At 39.7% G+C, this 23,039-nt stretch overlaps 1 protein-coding gene across 1 annotated transcript; it reads right to left on the reverse strand.

The window, feature by feature from the left end:
- Positions 1-980: 980 nt before the first annotated feature.
- Positions 981-22,805, reverse strand: Egm (acyl-CoA dehydrogenase family member enigma). The gene is made up of 8 exons (XM_028323089.1): positions 22,036-22,805; positions 21,528-21,689; positions 20,003-20,146; positions 6,715-6,865; positions 5,285-5,436; positions 3,943-4,058; positions 2,601-2,758; positions 981-1,056 (listed from the first exon to the last, which is right to left on the reverse strand). Exons 1-8 carry the CDS (start codon positions 22,691-22,693, stop codon positions 981-983), a joined length of 1,617 nt encoding a protein of 538 aa, XP_028178890.1. The 5' UTR covers positions 22,694-22,805.
- Between the last annotated feature and the right edge of the window lie 234 nt (positions 22,806-23,039).

A 23,039-nucleotide genomic window follows, 5' to 3' on the forward strand; every position in this document is an offset into this window, starting at 1 on the left:
ACGGTCTCCTGTCAGGAGAGGCCGTGTTGGGAACGCCGTAGTACTGTGACTGCGGATGCTATAAAAGGCAGCGCGCGCCGAGCATCGGGTTCACTTTGCCTCGGATCGTCAACCTAGCAACATCGCTCTGCTACGTATTTTGTTAATTTATTTTGAGGGTATTTTTGTAATTTTCCGGTTTGTTAATAAAATCAGGTGAAATCGTTGTTTTCTCTTTTTAAAAAAATAACTTCGCTTCAAATCTCCAAAACTAGTTAAATTGAAAACTCTTACAGATATGTCACTTGTTATCGCAAGTAGGTATTTGATTTTAATATAAAATTGCTTCTTTTAAGGAAACAATTTCTAGTCTAATTAAAAGCCTTATTAAGCACCCTTTCCATTGGGATAGTTGACAAGGCTGACATGATAGGCCTAAAGAAAGCCCCTAGGAAAGTACCTAATTAGAACCTAGCAAGATGTTTGAAAATTATAAATAACTTGAAAAAATCGAACTGCCTAAGGCGGGAATTGAACCCACGACCTTCCGCTTGCTTCGTGGGTTCAATTCNTTTTTGTAATTTTCCGGTTTGTTAATAAAATCAGGTGAAATCGTTGTTTTCTCTTTTTAAAAAAATAACTTCGCTTCAAATCTCCAAAAATAGGAACATTTCACTTTGGCAAAAGATGACTTGGCCTGTTTTTTCGACATATTTAAGATGTTTGCATGCGACATAGGATGACGTCATACAAAAATAGCATGAGTTTTTCCGGCATTGACGAGTACTTCTGACATAATATAATACTTAACGCGACATAGGGTGATATCGTCTGACAATGTATGAATACTTCTGACACCACTTATTATGGCATAGGATGGCGGAATAATTAAATAATTATGGATAAAAGTAGGTAATGTTACCTAGGGTAAAAATGGTAAAAAACGTACTAAAGTTTTTCTACATTTTTAAGTCTAATTAGACCTGAAATATATTTTAATATTACCTGGACGCTCTTGCTAACACTGATGTCATGGCCAATATCTCAGTCGCCGCTTCAGCTAACCTGTTCAGCTCTCTGAAACAATTAATCAACATTTTGTCTAAATACTAATGATAATAATATACAGGGTATTCATTTCAATCGTCGCCATATTTAGGGAGTTGATTAAGTAGCTTATTCTGATCAAAAATTAGTAAAAAAATTACTTCGAAAAAAATTTAAATCGAACTTTAACTTTGATTAGTCAAAGAAAAATACCTATTTACACTACCTACTTTACGTGGTTTCCTTCAGTAGGCTATCCGACATGACAAACGAGCGACCCGCGTAGCTCAATGCAGTGTAAATGTATTGCAGTATTGCGAGCCACAGCACAGTTGATGTCGCACGAAAAATATTCGCTAAAATTCCACTTTCGTTTGTAATTTTTTTTTGTGGATAAGGGTGTCCCAAAATGTAGTGATTTGGATAGCTCTAGTGATGCTCTACCCCTGGGTTTCGGCTTGACACTACTTTTTGGGACACTCTGTATAAGTCAGCTAAGACAGCTTCAAGCTGCGACTGCACAGTGAACTGCCGAGTTCTATGGACGCACATACACGAACCGCTCGAGCAGTTGCAACTGATTCGGATGGTCGACCGCCCGAATCAGTTGCAACTGTTCGAGCGGTCCGTGTATGTTTATCATTGGCTAACTGCTCGAGCTGCCCATGTATGGCGGGCCTAAAACTCACGTGAAAGCCTTCCCCACTTCAACTCCGTGCCTGCTCATCATGGTTTCGCAAGCGTATCTCATCCTCGATACGGAGTACTCCAGGTCCTCGGCTGGTTGCTTGAGGGTCGGATGGAGGTAGCTAGAAAGGACTTAAGAACAAGCCCTACCAGTAACCGAGCAGAAAATGCCCCCACTGGGAATCGAACCCGGGACTCTGGGTCTGAAGGAGGTGGTCTTACCATTAGACTACAGAGGCGGTTTAAAGGACGAAGCTCACTTATCACCCCCGAAACGGATCGTTGCCGTGTCAACTCGAAGCGGTCAGTATTCTTTGTATGAAACTCCATCGCACACTTATCCGCACCGTAACGTAAACGCCCCGTCAGGGCGAAAGGTAACACGATTTTGATCCCTTTCCGGGTTGATAAGTGTGCTATGACCTTTAATCGGCATTTGACCGGCTTTTTACTTCCAAAAACTTACGTGAAAATTTCAACTGATTCAACCAGTGTCTACCCTTTTTCACCATCAATCCCTAATTTTTAAGTGACCTGACCCCTATGTAAAAAAAATCCTGTTTAGTGTTAGTATAGGGGTCACTTAAAAATTAGGGAACGATTATGAAAACGGGCATAAGTATAGTCAGGTCTGCGAGCACGTAGAAATTTGTCCAATGACCTCAAGCTCGCACGCTCACTGCGGGCGCCCGTCGCACAGTCGCGACAGCAATATAATTACGCGCGAGCGATAAGGATGGGTAGCTTGGGGTCATTGGACAAAATTCTACGTGCTCACAGACCGGGCTTTAGCTCAGATGGAAGAGCAGTCGCCCGGCAAGTGAAAGGTGGTGGGTTCGATTCCCGCCTTAGGCAGTTTGGTTTTTCAAGTTATTATAAGAACTCACGTGAAAGCCTTCCCCACTTCAACTCCGTGCCTGCTCATCATGGTCTCGCAAGCGTATCTCATCCTCAATACGGAGTACTCTAAATCTTCGGCTGGTTGCTTGAGAGTCGGATGGAGGTGTTCTATGAGGTATAGGGTCAGTTTCGGGTCATCTTTCTCCTGAAAATACCAACCAGATTAAGCTCCTCCGTTTTGAAGTCGGTTAACACACACGGTTACCTTTTGTACACAGTATTGACAATAAAATTATTATGATTATGAAAAAGAAGAGCAAATTCAAATAGACAATTTGATACCATTTCCAAATGATTCGAAATCACAAGTTTTTTAAGGAGAGACTTAATTCTGTACCTGTAAATTAAAATTTTTGGTTGCGTTGTAATCAGGGATGTTATGGATATCCGTAACCGTAACCGAAACTATCGGATATCCGAAATAAAAAAAAATATCCGTAAAAAAAAGTAGTGTAATTGAGTTTACAAAATAGTGACGTCACTAGCTTTTATTGCCATGCAAAATCTGAGTCTCGTTTGAAAGTTTTTAAAAGTACGTCAATTGATTGGTGTCAATAGCGTGATTACGCTCGCTATCTATTCAAATAGTTTATTCAGTACATAGGCCCTTTCCAGGGCACTTATACACGTCCCAAATATAGCTTGCCCTACCACCAATTCGAGACAACATTATGGGAAGAGTAAATACAAATGAGTAGGTCATCTTCATAGAAACGCACCGAGCGCGGTTTGTATGTGAGCGCGCCAATACGTATGCGGCGCGCACGCACACACTGACAAAATTTAGCGGGGATTAGCGGGGAGTTGCAGTGTGTGCGTGCNAAAATTTAGCGGGGATTAGCGGGGAGTTGCAGTGTGTGCGTGCGCGCCGCATACGTATTGGCGCGCTCACATACAAACCGCGCTCGGTGCGTTTCTATGAAGATGACCTACTCATTTGTATTTACTCTGATTATGGTAAACAAGCTATCGATTTAGATCATCTATAGTCTCGGTAGATGGCGCTGTTTCACAAGTGGCAATAATATGACAAAGCCCATGAATGAGTTCAATGTTTTTTTTGATTCCCTGTATCAAAAAGTCAAAATCAAAAATATTTATTCAGTTTACACCACAAGTGGCACTTATGAACGTCAAAATATAGTAAATAATAAAAAAAGAAAAGGTAGCCCTTATGGGGCACTTTACATGTCTCCTTATCTTTTGGGCCCTACCAGCGCTTCGAGACAAACATACGGCAAGTGCTGAGAAGAAACGCCGGAACAAACTCAATCACCACTAGTTGCCAGAATTTAAAGTTGATCAGGTGAATAAAGAGTTTTTTCTTACCTGTTTCCTGTTGGCGATCACCTTCTTGAAGATAAAAGCGGGATGAAATAGTGGATTCCTGACCTGCCTGATCTCTTCTGACATCATTTTGCCCGCGTGGTGGATACCGTTTAAAGCTGTAACAAACGTATTTTTAATCAACTAATATTATGTACGCATAACTGATGGCCGATGAGGCAGCAAGGTTCTGGAGTGGAGGCCACGTACCAGAAAGTGCAGCGTAGGACCGTGACCTCATAAAGGTAGCAGGAAGGTGCTAGATGCAGGCCGCTAACAACCGGGCGATGTGGAAATCATTGGGGGAGGCCTATGTTCAGCAGTGGACGTGCTATGGCTGAAATGATGATGATGATTATGTATGAATTGGGATCTTAAACGGATTAATGAGAGATTCACTCATTCCGATCAAAGACAAATAAGTCATGAACGACTGGACAGATACAAATATTGCTTGTGTCTCGTTGCGCTACTTACTGTTCGTATCAACTTTCGCTGCGCGACCTATAAAGCCCGGTTTCCACCAAAGCGGAGCGGAGCGGAGACGAGATGAACTGTGCGGCGAAGCTGGCAGGCCATTACCACCAAAGCGAAGCGGAGAATAGCGGAGAGGATATGAGACGAGGGCTGTGTACCTATAGCTGTCAGCTGTCAGTCTATTGCTGTCTATGAAACACCGCACCGCTCCGCCGCCGCTGTCAAATTCCATAGAAAAATTAGTCCACCCAAAACTTTCTTTTCTCCGCTCGATCCATTTCCACCGAACGGAGCGGAATGAAGATGTCGAAATAATGAAATCTGTGTACCTACCATGAGTTTACGTTAGGTGTGCTCGCTAGCGAGTACGTCAAAAATCTCTAGGAAGATTTTGTTTCTTGAAAGTAGCCGCTAGGGCCGCTGCACAATGTCATACAATTAATGTCATTTTTACGCAGTCGCTAGCGAGCACACCTAACGTAAACTCATGGTAAGCACACTGATTGGTTATTCAAAACACTTCTCCGCTCTGCTAGAAACCAGGGCTAACGTTTGAAGAGTTTGTACTTCTTCTTTTCGTGTCGACAACAAACCTACACAGTGTCAGCCCAAAACTCCGCCACAAGAGTGGCGTTGTCAGCAGCACTCATCAAATCCTCCTAAGTGCAGTTGCTTGGGCACTCAGGGCACGACATCAGGTGCTTCATCGACTGGGGAACAAAACCGCACCTGCACTCCATGTTTAAGCCATCCAAGAATCCCCACCTGACCAGATTGTCCTTACTACGGCCAACCTGCGTCTGAAGTCTATTAAAAGACTTCCAGGTAAGCCAGGGGAGCTCAGGTCCTGTCAAGAGTTTGCACTTACCGACATACATGCTGACTCCGTCCAAGCTGTCTCCTCTAGCCACCAGATGTCGCATGTCGTTAAGGATCTGTTTGCATTCCTCTTCTTTCTCTAGAGTGGGGATGGCTAGCAGACGCATCATGGATGAGAGGCCGTGGTTCGTCATGAAGATCCTGGGGACAAAGCCAACATCATAATAATGAAAGTAAATATTTCTTTTTTTTTTAAATAAATATTTTACACTGTACAGTTGTATGTGCAAGTGTAAATAAATAAATAAATATATATTTTTTTTATTTCCACCACAACATTTCATGTTCACTATATGGGATATTGCGGGGGATTCATTGCGGATATGGGAAAGGGCTTAAGGGGAGAGGGGAAGAGGAAAGAGGAAAGGGTAAAGGGGGAAAAGGAAAGGGAAGGGGGAAAGAGGAAAGGGTAAAGGGGAAAAGGGAAAGGGAAGGGGGAAAGAGGAAAGGGAAAAGAGGAAAGGGTAAAGGGGAAAAGGGAAAGGGAAGGGGAAAAGGGAAAGGGAAAAGAGGACGGAGGAAAAAGAAAAGAGGGAAGGGGAAGAGGTAATGGGGAAAAGGGGAGGAGGAAGAGGGAAGCGGAAGAAGAAAGGGGGGAGAGGGAATAGGGAAGGGGGAAGAGGGAAGAGTGAAGGCCGAAGAGAGAAAAGGGAAGGGGCTTTGAGGAAGGCGGAAGAGGGAAGGAGGAATAGGGAATGAGAAGAGCGAAGTGGGAAGAGGGTTGGAGGAAGAGGGAAGGTGGAATAGGGAAGGGTAGAGCTAAGAGGGAAGACAAAAAAGGGAAGGAGGTAGGAAGAAAGGGGAAGAGTGAATAGGGAAGGTGGAAGGGGAAGATGGAAGGTGGAAGGGGAAGAGGGAAGGTGGAAGGGGAAGAGCGAAGAGGGAAAACAAAAAAGGGAAGGAGGTAGGAAGAAGGGGGAAGAGTGAAGAGGGAAGGTGGAAGGGGAAGATGGAAGGTAGAAGGGGAAGAGGGAAGGTGGAAGGGGAAGAGCGAAGAGGGAATAGGGAAGGGATAGGAGGATGTAGGAAGAGTAATAGGGAAGAGGGAAAGGGAAAGTGAAAAGGGGGAATAGGGAAAAAGGACGAGAGAAAAGGGGAAAGGCTAAAGGGAATCTTACCTGCACATAGCCATCTCCAGCTCCGCGTCAGGTTCTTCATACCCGTCCATGAGGCCTGCTGTGAAGTATTCGCTGCTCTCGCTAGCGTAGAGGTCCAGTAACGCGTCTCCGATGAGGGCTAGCGCTATACTTAGCAGAGGGCGGAGCGACAGGACCTTACTCTACAGTGGCGCCACTCTAGTATGTGCAAATGCGATAAAATGGGGAAAAAAAGCGCAAAGGGGAAAGTGGAAAGAGTCAGGCGACAGGGTAAAGGGGAAAGACGAAAAGGGAAAAGGGGAACGACGAAAAGGGAACTTACCTGCACATAGCCATCTCCAGCTCAGCGTCAGGATCCTCGTACCCGTCCATCAGGCCTGCTGTGAAGTATTCGCTGCTCTCGCTAGCATAGAGGTCCAGTAACGCGTCTCCGATCGTTGTTCTGACTGTTGACAGCTCGGATAGAGGCTTGCCTGTGTGTGGAAGACATTTTTTTTAATAGGGTATTTGCCACCACCAACCAATGAGGGTTTACGCGTTATAAGATCCGCTAGATGGCGGGACGTGGATATGTGGTCTGACTGCTGCGTGATTGGTGGATTTTGACATATCTGTCAATGTCATGTCAAAAATAACCAATCATGCAGCATTTGGACCTCGCGTCTACGTATTGCCATCTGGCGGATTTGTCATTCGCGAAAAAACTCATTGACGTACTTTTCAAACTGTCAAAACGAGACTCTCCCAAAGATGTTGTATGGTATGTTTTGTATGGTAATACTAGGCAGTGACGTCACTATTTTGTCAACTCAAACTACTTTTTCAATTACAATAAATTAATAAATAAATTATTGAATTAAAATTTACAATATTTATAAAATTAATTAAGTTTTTAAGAACAGAACGAAGTGCCTTTTTAAAAAAGATGTGCTTTAGAATTAGTGGGGAGTGTGATAGATAGATAGATAGATAGATAGATAAATGGTTTATTTGCAAAACACATTGACACACAAGAAGCAAAACGTAAGATTAATAAACACAGGAGTAGCAGGAAAGATATAGTACATTACAAAGAGAAAGAAAGAAAATCCTGCGCGCTAAGGTATAAGTGTGCCGCAGCGATGCAAAAAAGCAGAGAGCTCAGTGTAGACACTGCTCTGAAATGAGCAGAACACTGATTTTCAGCTCTTGCTTGAAAAAAAAGAAGGAAAAGAAAGAAGGAAGACGCACGTGTATGGTAGAGAATAAGGTGGTGAAAATGTTGTAATATTGTAAACCTACATAAATATCAGAAATTAGGGAAATATAATAACTATAACTATTGTCCTTATATGGTTTATACATACATATACCATCAGTCTATGAAAAGGAGTATGAGACTTAATAGTGTAAAATGGAGAATTTAGTTACCTACTTTATATCCACAATAATTTTACATGGCTGAAAATGATGATGACGATGAATATAATATAATATTTTTACATAAATAACAAATACAAAATAATGAGGCATTCAGTGTGAAGGTGTATGATAATGAATGATATACCCACATTTATGTTTATGATTAATAACAATAATAAAATAATGAAATCATATCCACTCAAGCCACCACAGGCTAACTCCGCCTCCCAGGCACAAGTGCTTTAGGCAACTTAATCCGCGTCATTTCTTTTTGTGCATCAAGTATAATTGTTTTAAATTTTGATTTAAAGGTGTTCTTACAATGAATGCGTCTAAGAGGGGGGGGCAAGTCATTCCAACACCTAGTTGCCTGGTGGCGGAAACTGCCCGCGAAAGCGACAGTTTTATGTTTATGTACAGCCAATGGGGCCCGCATGGATCTAGATGTTCCGTCACCGTATCTTTCATGGAAGTTACGAAATTGCAATTTAGCGAACAGATATTCAGGCTTTCCAAATTTGACTATGTCAAACATGAGAGATGCCAAATGCAGTCGCCTACGATTTTCCATGTTGAGCATAGAAGCATTGGCCAAGTATGGTGACACGTGTGTGCGTGGAGGTATATCAAAACAGAAACGACAGCATGCGTTCTGTATACGCTGGATGACTCGTTTGGATTTACCAAGCAAACGAGGTCCATAAACTAGGTCACCATAGTTAAGCCTTGATAGAATCAGTGACTCACAAAGTGTTATTCGGGACTTCTCACTTAGGAAATCGCGTATTTTGTACAGTATTCCCAGTCTATAGAAACAGCTCCTCGCAAGGCCTATCACATGGCTCTCGTAACGCATCTCACTGTCGAACAAAACGCCAAGGTTCCTTGCTTCGCTGACATGCTCGACTATTGTGCCCTTGACATAGATTTTGGGGCCACTACTTATGATTTTATTAATTTGAGTCTTAGTACCAAGAACCATGAATTTCGACTTGGCCGGATTGAGCCTAAGAGCGTTTCCATCGGACCAACTCGCTATGGCTTCCAAGTCTTCATTCATGTGGCGTTCCGCCAAGGATATGTTATCGGGAGTGGTCCCTATGTACAGCTGCACATCGTCTGCATAGCAATGATAGTTGCAATGCTTAACAGTCTGAGCAAGATCGGAACTGTAAATAATAAAGAGAAGTGGCCCAAGTATGGAACCTTGCGGGACTCCACGGTCAACTGTTTTAGGAGTTGATAATAAATGAGATCCATCTGGTCTTCGTAGTTTTACAGATTGAACCCGGTCTTTGAGGTAACTTGCGAACCATTTGATGGCCTGCTGGTCCAAACCATAGTATGTTAACTTCGCCAACAGCAACGATGTATCAATGCAGTCAAAAGCACGGGAAAAATCGAGCAAAGTTAGGATGGTACCAAGTCCAGCGTCGAGGTCTGCCAGAATGTTATCCGTGACATCAAGTAAACTCGTAACTGTACCACGACCCCTGCGAAATCCTGACTGAAACGGGGGCAAAATGTCATTGCTCTCAACATATTTCATAAGTTGTGAGTGGATAGCTTTCTCCAGAATCTTCGACATAAAAGGTAAGATACTTATAGGTCTTAGGTCTTTAGCATCTTTGGGATAATCTACCTTAGGCAATGGGGTTATTATTGCTTCCTTCCATTGTGAGGGGACTTTACCTGTGCGAATCGAAGCATTTATAATGTGCGTAATTATTGGAAGGGTTCTAGGGAGGGTGAGTAAAAGCATGTCTCTAGATATTCCGTCACTTCCAGTCGCATTCGATTTAGTGCTTCTAATGTACTTAGAGACCTCAACCTCACTAACGGGCTCAAGACTGAAAGTAGGTGAAGGCAATTTAAATTTGTGTGTATTAAAATATTTTATTTGAGATGGAGGCACTGATGGTGAATCCAGTGTGCCCAGAAAGTGGTCGTTTATAACATTGGCATTGTCAAAAGTCTCAGGCAGACACTCGCTTTTACTGGGATTTAATAAAATTCTTTCCTTCATATTTTTCCAGAATATTTTGCTATTATCAACATTAGAGTTAATTAGGTGGTTATAATAAGCGCGCTTTTCATTCCGAATGCTCACTGATACCAGGCTTTTAAGGTCTTTGTAATATCTCCCATGTACGTCAGTGCCTGTTTTTCGGTACACACCATAAGCATCATTGCGCAAGCTAATCATGAACTTTATCGTATCCGTTATCCAGGGCAATTGAGGTTTAGATTTTGTCCTCACAGTCCTAATAGGAGCATGTTTATCCAGTAAGCCTAACAATAGTGAGTTAAATCTATCAACCATATGGTCCACGTGTGACAGTTTATAAATATCTTCCCAATCTATCAGCAGTACATCAGTGTTTAATTGCAATAGGTCTATATTCCTCAAAGGCCGGTAAGTTAGAACACTAGAGCGCATTTTAGTTCTCTTCAGCTTTACGCTTAGATTGATCATTGCATGCCCAAGGTTTCCTGTAATATTTGAAACAGATATTTCACATGTTTTGCAGTTAGTGCAAACAAGATCGATCAGCGTACTACTGTTAACCGAAAAATGAGTCGGCTCATTGACCACCTGCCGCAAACCCATGCACTCCAGGAATTGTTGCATTTTGACCACATTGGGGTTAGCATCATCCAACATATTCACATTAAAATCACCCATTAGTGCTACGTAGTCGTTGGCTGAGAAATGAGTCACTGATTCCGTTATTGCGTCTATGAATAGCTCAATATTCATCCAGGGGGGTCTGTATGCTGTACCTATAGCCACACTGTACGAGTTTGCCTTCACCAACATCCACATCTGCTCAATATCGGCAGAGGGGTGCCTAACAAAACGCACACGTATGTCACTTTTAACATAAAAAGCAACTCCGCCCCCTCTCCCTCCGCGGACGTGGGAAGGGCGCGGGGCGTTACGCAGACGATAGCCTGGAACCACCGGCGCCCGCGCCTCCTCGCCGGCGGATAGCCAGGTCTCATTTATTGCTACTATATCAGCATCAAAACGGTTCATTGCAATAAGGAAATCATCGTGACCTGTGTTGAGTGAACCCGCATTATACAGAGCTAATTTAAGAAACTTAGATTTATTATTCATTTTGAACAAAATTAACTTTGATTATTCCAATAATAAAGTTCATGCCTGTGTGATATAAAATAATAATGGATAAAATTGTATACTTTCTGTTAAAAATGTGGTGATGATTATTGATTTTTTTGCAAATGCAATCTATAATAAGTACAGTAAAACAATAAAATAAATATGTATAAAATGTGTATTCAATAGTGTTAAGAAATACTTTATTAAAANTTTTTTTTTTTTTTTTGTTGAATGATTGTTTAGAAACCTTAGATTTCTTCCTCGCCGAAAGACCTAGTTCTAATATTCCTGAAAACAACGAAGAAATTGCAATTAATATGGAGATTCTAACCGGAAATGAAGTAATAAATGATAAAGGACAAAGTAGTTATGTTTGCGGCTGGGTTCTGACAAAATGTTTAAAAAATGTAATTAAAGGTTGAAGAAAATGTATTGGACAAAACTAACAGCGAATCAAATGAATTACTCAGAAGAAAAGAATACAATTCAAAAAAGAAATGGTTATGTTATCCGAGTCGTGATACTTTGAAGGTCTTTCAAGAAATACAAAGCATTACGTGTAATTTTCTAAAACGAGACGTCCCAGTATATGGAATTAAAAATAAATTGAAAATGTTGTGTGAAATTTTTGTAACATACCCTTTTTCGTGTAACGTACATAAAACTCAACTTAGGGCATATTTTGAGGATATGACTATTAAAGTTTTAGTTTATAGTTGGTGCCGGTCAATTAATCGAATTTTAACTGGAAAAATGATATATATGGAAACCGATGACCAATTAAAATCCGCCGCTCAATTGTATTATAATAAGCATAAGCATAATAAAACACATAAATGATTTGTTTGTACTTTTATTGATGTCCCATAATCCTACAAAATGGCTAACTTTACGAAAATATGCTAAATAAATGAAGCACTGAACATGCCTTGTACCATAATATAAGTTCAGTGTTAATTTTATTTAGCAAACTTTCGTAAAGTTTGCCAAATAAGTTTACAATTATTTGAAAAAGACCGCCATAATATGATGAAGTTTTTGCCCCCAAAATACAGGGGGCAGCACAGTACAAAGCAAATATTGCGCGGTCCAATCAGGGTGACAAGAAAACTCGCTGACATAGCTCTCTATTCCTTTTGGTATAAGTACTATACTCTATGGGTAGCCGCCAAGCTAGCACGAGACAAGTAATCGGCACTATTATTCATACTTTTTACATACTCTATGCAATAATTGTAACCGGCTAAAAAAAAAACCGACTCCAAAAAACTAACACTAAAAAGTAGAAAAATAATTACCTACTAATTACTTATTTATTAGGACGAATTAATATTTATGTTATACCATGATTGATACTTCTGGAGTCGGTGCCNCACCTACTTTATCTCTCAAACAAATCTTCATCCAATGATAGTATACTAATAGAAACTTTAAAGGTATGAGCAGTCCAGATCCAATCTACTTAGCTCAGCTACTAACACAGATAGGTTAGTACTCGTACATTTAGGCTGAGTTGCACCACCTAACTTTCACCGTAACTACAACGATAACCGGTGCTTTTGTATAGAGTTTGACAGATTTTTGACGTTTGTCAAAGTTAAAGTAAGATGGTGCAACCCAGCCTTAGTAGTAATCTGCAACCGCAGACTGCACGTACATCAACTGCTGACTATTTCATTCAACCACATCCAAACGTCCGTCAGCCTAACTTCGAACACGTTGCTCGTAAGTAATTTGAAGCTTCGGAGTGCACTATTCCCAATTACTGTCGGCTTCGAGAATTTCGTACGGAATCAATTGAGTTGTATAGAATCAAAAACAGCAATCTGACGATTTTGTGCAAATTGAGTTTTGGATATGGCAACATTCTCACGTTAAAATTACATTTCTGCTTATTTATTCACATCGTAACAAAAACAGCATTATCCGACCGAAAAGTAGTACGAAAAATCAGTTTTAGTATCAAATGAAGCAATCTGCGTACGATGAGTGATAATGGTGAAAATATTTTTCTTAATACCTAACCGCTAATTATGTAAAAGTTAGAAAACTGCGCTTTTGATTCTATACAACTCAATTAATAGTAGTTGTTTATTTATAATAATTACAATTACACATTAGGTACTATTTATAAAACAGGCAAAAAAATAATGAGTACCTCTTGCAGAATTTGTGTTTCATAGGCGCGTTTTCGCATTAACCTTCAGAAAACGTTACTGACGAAGAATCACTAAACAAAGTATCACCTGCTACCTTTATTGCAACTGCTTTGTGATGTGCGGTCATCCATTGAGATCCGTTTTGATTATCCAATGCAGAACGAAAAGAAGTTTTATCTAGGTATTCTGTTATAAAGATGAGATTTCTCAATTACTCATACAATCCTTTGTCACAGGGCCTACCAGACTGGCATGGCGTGCATGGACACGTGGATCAAGCGCTGCCTGCCAACCGACGGCCAGAAACTGGTGCAGCAGCAGATCGGCGGCGCCCGCGCACTCATGCGGTTCCTTTGCACCAACGAAACTGCTCTGAGGAGAGGTAACTTTTAATCGTGACTGAATTTCTTCTATCACTTCTGCTTAGCACCAGTCGATATGACGTCCTGAAGTGGTTGTAGAGCAAGCTATATTGGGACGTGTATAAGTGCCCTGGAAGAGGCCATAACTAAGAAAGAATTTGAATTTAAAATTCAACCAAAAGACGACCATTGATGGTTGAAACCAAAGTAAATCTCCCAAGCATTCTCACAAAGACCGGTCCTACGCTGCTTCTGCGGTGCTTTTAATTTAAGATCAAATCAAAAATGAAAGTCTGAACAAACGAGTTCTAGATTCAAAACTGTGATTAGTTAGAATTTAATATTCCAACCAATTGCAAGCTTTAATCTAGAATCTATCTTATACAGTTTAGATGAATACTAGAGAGTCTTTCATATTAGTACGGATTCTGTTCTACATTTAAGTAAGTCTTTCAACCAACTTTGTAAGAAACATTTCTATTTCCTCTTTATTGGCTTATTTGTTTTAGAAAAGTAATAATTTGTTTACGATTTCCCTTTAAAAACATTCTGCGTAACTGAATATCAATTGAACTGTGTAACTCGGTGACATGTCAGAACAGCAGTTGTTAACATTTTTCATTTGTTCAGAGAGCAACCATTTTTTTTGTATCCACAACGAGGATTTTTTACAATCACAATTTTAACTTTGGGATAATTCATGAAATGTTGTGAGTTCTTGATGTTTCAGGGCGACTTCTATTTTATAAACTAGAGAAAAAGTGTAAAATCGATTCAGAGGATGTCCTCTGAATTCTTGTTAAGTCTTGTTGAAGAAAATAATGTTATTTTGTGCTTTGATATTTATTGATTTTATGATTGAGTGGACGAGAGAGAAGTACAGTTTTTACTATTGAAAGTTTTTGCCATAAGTAGGTAAATGAAGTTTCAGTAGAGCAACCAAAAGTAAAATAATAATTTGACAATTTTTCATCTTACCTAGGTATAAGAACGTTTTCTAAACTGGCTTAACTAAATAGCGTCTATGAGTTATTACTTAACAACAACTCCAAAGTACATTTCGTTCTTACTTCCAAACGAAGTCTCAAATGGTTGCCTGAAGACCCTTGTAATGAAGATATTGCTAATGGGTCTTCTTTGTTTTCGTTAAAGCCTTCAAACTTGAGTTAATTGTTTTAACTTAAAGTCTTGTCTCAATTCTCTTACTTGTCACCAAGTTTACACCACTAATTTATCTTAAACTACTTCTAAATTATAGCTAAGTATGTTACAGTCACAACTCATCATCGGCCAAAACTACTTTTAACTGGAAAAATAAGTCAATTGACCAAGGGCGTTAGTCAAAAACCACTTCTGACTTATTGTTTGCAGTCAAGAGTGGTTTCGCATAATCGCCTAATTTAAAATTTAACCAATCAGTCAAAATTCATACAAAATTATTGAAACGGAAATCTTAAAAAATGTGATAAAAAAGTTAGGCTGGGTTGCACCATCTTACTTTAACTTTGACAAACCTCAAAAATCTGTCAAACTCCATACAAAAAACACCGGTTATCGTTATAGTTACGGTCAAATTTAGGTGGTGCAACTCAGCCTTATAGTATAATTTTTATGTGATTTGTGCATACAAAATGATGACACCTACCATATGTATAGGTACTACAGTAATAAAAGTAGAGCCCGAATTATTGTCATTAAACGATTTATTATTAGATTATTATAATAAATGGAAATACGTTTAAATATGTGAAGAGCCACGTTCTTATTCAGTTATTACTTCATCTTTTAGTTTTTTATTACTTAGCTCTTGAGAGAATTGGTAACCTTGAAGTAAGAAGTTCGCAACGGCAAATTATTTTGAGTATGTATCATTTTTCTGTTTATTCTGTTTTTTACGAGTCTCAGGGTACTAGCTAACTATAGGCCATATTTATTTCCATTACAGTTCTTTTGTGCTAAAAAGATTTTGATATGGATATCAACGTAGATTTTTTACTTTTTATAACCACTAGTTACTGGTCGTGACTACTCCCCCGCGTGGATTTTGATTCAAGTTAGGGCATGCAAAAACCGAGCGGTTTGGAAAAACCGGTTTTTTCGGTTTTTATTTTTAAAAACCGAACTAAACCGGTTTTTTCGGGTTTTTCGGGTTNTTTTTTTGCAAATGCAATCTATAATAAGTACAGTAAAACAATAAAATAAATATGTATAAAATGTGTATTCAATAGTGTTAAGAAATACTTTATTAAAAAATCGATTAAATAGGTTATAATTTCTGAGCTTTAGTTTGTAAAGGATCGCCACAGCACACTTTGAAAACATAGCAAAAATCCAAAAATACAAGATACACACAACCATCCCGGGTAGTACAATAGAAAGAGCAAAATTTGTTAAAACAAGAATAAGTGTTTTCCACAGCAATTTTACACACCATTTCATAGCTACTATCTCAGAGTTAAAAATGAAGTAATTACCTTTGTGAATAACAATAAAAACAGTAAAATGACAAAATGAAATAATAATATGACAAATGTATACAATTGTGCTAGGATATGCCTTAATATCTATTCGATAACTACATATTATGTGATCTCTCAGCTCCTGTCTGTAAAACATTGCTGCAACACACCTCGAATACATAGCAAAAAGCCAGAAATACACACAACATGCAATAAACTCGGGCATCAGCACAATCACGCCCACCAAAAAAGTGTACATACAGTGTGAGNTGTACATATATAAAAAAGGTACACAATTCAATAAAGGCAAAGCAACAATTTTCCATAGCAATTTCAAACAAAGTTTCACAGCCAGTGACACAGAGCCAATAGGCACCGCTTGGTATTTATGTAGTGCATTGTGGCGAATAGTAATTTCTAATCTAATTATTTGTAGAACCAACGGCAGCCTCACCAAAAACCCTGACCAGGTCCGACTCCGAGCGCACGCGCAAGCGAGGGCTATCTTTAGTGGGATATTGCCTGGCATATATTCGGCCATCCCTCGTCCATACATAGCGCCAGTTCAGTTGGTTAGCCAAATCACGCGTACGGCGAAAAAGCGCTCTATTCAGCTTAGTCAGTCTTTCGTTTACATAGAAACGACGCGAAGGTTCCGGTAGCCCCAAGCCCTCCGTTGTAGCGCCGCGCCTCACTCTCGCAGCTTGCAGAAGTTGGTCGCGTACGGCCCGGCGGGACAGTCGCACAACTATGTGGCGCGGCCGCCGGGGCGCGGCAGGTTCTGCCGCGGCCTCAAGTACTCTTCCTACTCGGTCGACACTTACGATGTCCTGCTGACCGAGACCAACACCGAGCTTACTCGCCAAAGTCATTATGACATGGGACAAGCTTTCGCCTTTGACTTCAGGTACGCAGGATATTTCTAAGTCGTTCAGCAGTAAATCCTGATCGCGGTCATTTAGCTCTGCCTTTATGTTTTCAATTGATGTCAAAACTGATTTATCAAGTTCCTTTTCTAAACCCTCGGTCCTGCCGCTCTCCAGTGTGTTCATCCGAACCTCCAGTTGGTCAATACGGTTCTCACATTCACTGACCCTGCCTGTCAATGCTGTCACCTTTTCATTCAGCTGCTCGATTTGAGCACGGTTGGTCCGAATTTCAGTCAGCATCTCCTCCCTAAAGGCCCTCAACTCCAGCAAGATAGCTTGTCGGTCTGTTAAATCAAGGGTCTGATTATGGGCCGTATCATTTAGGTTTTCCGCTGTCGAAATGTTTAGCTCAATAGGGCTCCCTGTAGCCTCTCCCCGGTGATAAGTAATTCCTCCGTGGAAGCCTCGCACGGGAGTGTTCGTGTTGTCAATCTTAGGCAGGTTGCTCATGCATTCGACGCATCGCCATGCTCCTTTGCGCTCCTCTGTATATGTATCAAAATGCATTTCGGGAACATTGGCGCAAGTCAAATCATAACTTTGATTACATCCCCGACATAACAAGTGTTTTTCATTTTTTAAATCACTTCGACAGCCCGCACAGATGATGTTTTTAGTAGACATGATTATTTTTGTATAAAAACACAAGGAGCAAGCCAAAAACAAAAAATAAAAATACAAAAAATAATCGATTGACTAGTCTTGAAGTATGAGCCCAGACCGATACACGGCGCGCTACGCCACCGACCCTTTACGGTAACGGGCGAAATTGTGTATCTTAATAATGACGTAAATTCACTAGCGGACGGTGAACCGGTTTGACTAGTCACGTAGGCAATGACCGACGAATTTGCACTTAACGAGAATCACTGTCGCCCGTCGCCGTTTAAAATCACTGTTTGTTTTTGTTTCACTACTTCGCAACCATGGCACTTCTATATCGTTTGTATTTATAGGTCGAGGAGACTGGTGCAGGGGAACACTCTTGTAAATTATTACTGTGATATTTCAAGTTTAACCATTTTTAAATACAACATAATACAGAGGAACATAAATACGCGTCTACCGCGGTAACCGCCGCCCGCGCGCCTNTCTACCGAAATTGTTACATTAGTAAATTCTTTGGCTTTGACCTAACATGTCATTGTAGGTACAGATGATAAGACATCGAGCGTAACACAATCAGTTTTGTGTCTGAATACTATTCTTAAAACGTATCAATTGCTAAAATGGAGACAAAACAAAACAAAACTCTGACTTCAGTTTAACCAATCTATTCAAATTCAAATTATTTTATGCGTGGGCCCTTTCCAAATATAGCTTGCCCTACCACCATTTCGAGTCAACATTATGGGCTGGTGCTGAGAAGTGGCGAAAAAAACTTAGTCGCTTTTGTCAGCCTCTTATATAATAAAAGAAATGGTGTTTACAACATGCTATAAAGCAAATATAAGGTAAACTCCATCCATTCAATATTCAAAGATATTTTCAAAAACTATTACTTTATAAATAAAATACTGGATGAATAAACATGCTAGCTAAAAATACTTCATCAAAACCCGTCTGCCATCTTTAAACCTTCACAAAACTTTTAAGAAGCCAATCCTGAAGGCCATAAACTGCTATTCTTTGGAAGTTAATAAAAGCTCTTGAAATATCGTCATTGGCTTAAAGTTTCGTGTTTACAGAAGCTTTAGATCGTGCTTTTTATTTCCTCGGCGAAGAATATCTTGCGCATAATAATTGTGACTTTACAGAAGAATTTAATTTTATCCTCAAAGAAAAATGGAAATTTAAAGTCAAATAATGTAGGTAGATAGTTTTTTGTTATCTTATGCAGGATTAAATTATAAACATTGGCTTCCCTTGAAAGAAACTTGATTTCCTTTGAATAATTTCTTAAAATAGCAATAACTAGCTTTCCAACCGCGGCTTCGCCCACGTGGATTTTTGTCTGTCACATAAGGTTTTGCGCGCGTCCCTGTTTCATAAACCGGGATAAAAACTATCCTATGTCCTTTCCCGGGATTCAAACTATCTCTATGCCTTTCATCAAAATCGGTTCAGTGGTCTAGGCGTGAAAGCAAGACTGACAGAGTTACTTTCGCATTTATAATATAAGTATAGAAGTATAGATTAAATAACATCCAATAAAATAGAGACAATTAACTTTTGCCTGCGGTTTCGTCCGTGAGAAATTCAGTTTGTCATAGAAAGACTGTCTTACTTGATACTTATCGTGATAATGTAGCCAAATAATTCAACATCGTTTTAAATTATAGCCTCACGTGATTTTGATGTAAGAAAAATAATCCTGTGAAATTTCATGAAAATCCGTTTAGTAGTTTTTTGCGTGGAACAGTAAACAGCCTGTACCTTGACAAGCGTTCACATAATATAATATTAGTAGGATAGCAATTCTAATTAAATAGCGCCCCGCCCCTGCTTCGCACAGGTACAATATTTAAAAAATCTTCCTCTTGAATCAAATCTATCTATTAAAAAAACCGCATCAAAATCCGTTGCGTACTTTTGAAGATCTATGCATACGAGGGCTGCACTAAAAGTATCGGGAATGGAATATTTCNGCGCGCCTGGTGGCAAAAAACAAATTATTACAGTGGGTGGTAAGAAGTCGCACATTTATGTCCTTTTTATTATTTAATTTAATTACTCGCTTTTTAGTTGAGGTTTATAAATATGGTTTTAAAAGTCTAAATTCCTTTTTATTCATCATCATCATCATCATCATCTCAGCCATAGGACGTCCACTGCTAAACATAGGCCTCCCCCAATGCTTTCCATGTTGCCTGGTTCAAATTCAAATTCAAATTATTTATTGCATATCACATGGTTGGTAGCAGCCTGCGTCCAGCGCTTTCCTGCTACCTTTATCAGGTCGTCGGTCCACCTTGTGGATGGACATCCCACGTTGCGTTTTCCGGTACGCGGCCTCCACTCCAGAACCTTGCTGCCCCATCGACCGTCAGTTCTGCGTACTATGTGCCCTGCCCATTGCCATTTCAGCTTGCTAATCCGTCGGGCTATGTCAGTGACTTTAGTTCGTTTCGGGATCTCCTCATTTCTGATTCGATCTCGTAAAGAAACCTTTTTATTACTTTATGATTTCTAATTTGAACTTAAGAGTACTATAAAACTTCAAATCCACTTACCTGAATAGAACCTAGGCTTGATATAGTCCATGCAGGCCTGCACAGCTCTCCTCAGCGCCACACGGCATAACGTAGCTGCGTACAGTCTTGAAGCGCTGAGCGTTTGGGCCAGACCGTCCTCCGATATCACGTTTAGTGGGGTCGCTGAAAGGTAAAAGTTTAATAAAAATACTACTACCCGTTAGCGCTTAGTTTGCCGGTCCGTGGAATGCGCGTTCCTTTCCCCAGCCGCGATTAAACGCAATAATGTGTCAAACACAATAGTGTGTGTGTAAATAAAAAATATTTTAAATATAGCTAGACGCTTCCCTTCGAGTGACGTCACATCGCCAGCGGAAAACTTAAAGCGAACGGATAGTACGATAATTTCAACTGTTAATTACTAGACATCGGATTATATGCATTTGCATTATTGCATATGCAAACGCATATAATGCTATTTTTAAAGCGTTATTGCATATTTTGGTACTTTTTCATTGAAAGTGCTTATTTTAGTATTTATACGTGTTAGACGTGTTGTACTTCGCCGCCGTCCCCACACCAAACATCAACACATCGCCCTCGCACGCACTGCGAGAGCGCATTGAGAGCGATCCGTACCAGTGTTGCCAGTCGGGTCTTGTCAGAAATTACCAGAAATATAAAAAAAATTAACCTTTTTGAATAAAAAGTAACCTTCATACGGAGCGAAAATGAATGACCATTCCATGAAGACCGAAAAGTGACCGGTCGTATAAAAACGTTTCCTGGATTTGCGTTTTATTATCGAAAAACATTCGCTAAAATTCATTTTTTTTAACAAACAATAAATCAAATTCATGTTTAAATGCAGTTTATGACATAATTTTTAAATTGTCACAATTAATATTTTTTACTATATTTATATTGTCACAAGAATTAATATATTTATATTGTCACAAGAATTACAACCAATAAGTACCTATATAATTAATTAATTATGTATTGTGAAAATAAAGATAATTCTAATAATGTTTTTTTGATTGTGCATATTTTGTGCATATTTCGCCCTTTTTTAGTGCATATTTGCATGCATATTTTGGCATTTTGATAGTGCATATAATCCGATGTCTACAATCTGTCCAGGGATGGCGAACCTCTATGTATCAACGTGCCACTTTTAAATACAAATAGACGTTAAAATAGACATTGCAATTTCCAATGCTATCAACGAGGGGTCATCGTACAAGTAGTGCCACTGGCCAGTGACAGGACGTCCACGTTCAGGCATGACTATGACTACATCAAAAAGATTTTTCGGAAAAGTGGTACGTTGAAACATAAAGGTTCCCCATCCCTGCTATAGATCTTTTCATCCATGAGACGCGTCCCACCAATTTTTGGTCAAGAGACGCGCAGGGTGCGAGCAATCCGGGCGTCATTATTGTAAGAGTGTGCGTGTGCACTCATGGATAATTTAGCATGACCGATAACACTCAAACACTAGCGGAAGAATGGTGGGGCGCGTCTTCGTAGATGAAACGATCTATAAAAAAACTTTACACACCTGGCACTCGCAAGAAATTGACAAAGTTGCCGTCATGCGACACTCCTTCAACGCCCGGATGAACGAGGAACCCCTTCAGACGTCCTGCCTCAATGGAACACAACACTAACAAGTATCCGTCTGCGTTTTGACACACCTTCTCACCGGTTATCCGCCATATACCTAGAAATGTATAAACAACATAATAAATAAAGTCAGTTGTATAGTTTTAACTATTTGAGACATGTAGAAGAGCCAGGCCTTCTACTCAGTTATTAAGACATAATACTAAGACCTGGCCATAAACAAAAGAAAAAAAAAAAAATAGCATTAACTCTATGGCTGCTGTGATACAGACCAGGGATGTTATGGAGATCCGTAACTGTAACCTTCGGATATCCGAAATAAAAAATGAATATCCGAAACGACTAAATTAATTTAAAAGATTTAAGCATACAGTCTGTAGGTCAGAAGTTGCTCCAACTTTGTTTTAAACACTTTAAAGATACATAAAAACAAACAAACTCACCCTGAGGATCCAATTCCGCTGTAGTCCTAAAGTCAGGCTGTGTGATCCTTTCAGAAACTCTCTCTTTTATACACAACGAAATAGGTTTGTCACCAGTTATCAAGTCATCAACAATTTGCTGGTACTGATCAACCTCTAAACCTCTACGTAACGCCTCTAAACCCACCCAGTGGTCGCTTATCTCCTGCCCCAGGCTCAGATCTGTCGATATCACCTCTAAATACCTCAAACTTTCCGTTATATTCATTGCTAGACCGTTATTTGTGAGACTCACTGGAGCTGCATACATCATAGTACGTTTTAGAGCCGTTTTGCGATCTTCTTTTGTTTTTTCTGGGTCAGAAAACACGCGGTCGAGAGCAGCGACTCTCTGGTCCAAGTTTTCAGACTCCTCCTTGTTTATGATCTCGGGAAAGGCGAGTAATTCTTTGTTGAATACAGATACGAAGACATCTTTCATAAATGGTTTTATTTTCGGCTTTCGGCGCTCGACGCGTTCGAGAACCTTCAGATCTTCGAAGTCGAACTTCTCTTCTTTTATTTGAGGCTGCGTAGCTTGAGTACTTTCGTAATTTATAGCTGATAATCGAAGTTTCCGATCGAAGTTTTGTCTGACCGAAGGATAGCGAATGGAGTATATTCTTCGAGCTAAATTCATGGTTTATAAACTGAAATGCACCGTATTTATTAAATGCTGTGTTATTAAAACACCTTTTAATATTATTTATTGCACAATTTGTAAATATTACGAAGAGAAAGGTCCGTGCAGTTTTTAGGTTATTTTATCTGTCAACTGTCAATCTGACAGAACGTCATTGACATTAAGTTGAATTTACGAAGCAAGTTCTTGGCAAACGTGGAAACACAATAGCCATAGAGGAGAAGAAGAAGAAGAAGTTCTTCCGTCTAGATTTTAAAGCATTCTTTCTTCTTTTTTTTGGCAATACTCGTCGAGACCGACTTGAACTTGAAAAGCATGACTGTATTTAAATAATATCTTCACA

The sequence above is a fragment of the Ostrinia furnacalis genome, unplaced genomic scaffold (genome assembly GCF_004193835.3).
Source record: "Ostrinia furnacalis isolate ACB-3 unplaced genomic scaffold, ASM419383v2 OfSCF0606, whole genome shotgun sequence".
Lineage (NCBI taxonomy): Eukaryota > Metazoa > Arthropoda > Insecta > Lepidoptera > Crambidae > Ostrinia > Ostrinia furnacalis.

Excerpts from the sequence above, each read along its gene's own strand:
- Egm (XM_028323089.1), bottom strand. The coding sequence starts at position 22,693 with ATGAATTTAGCTCGAAGAATATACTCCATTCGCTATCCTTCGGTCAGA. Across the intron at positions 6,866-20,002 it reads CAAGCCTAGGTTCTATTCAG|GCAAGCCTCTATCCGAGCTG; the intron begins GTAAGTGGATTT and ends TTCCACACACAG. Across the intron at positions 1,057-2,600 it reads GAAGTGGGGAAGGCTTTCAC|AGAGCTGAACAGGTTAGCTG; the intron begins GTGAGTTCTTAT and ends TAATTGTTTCAG.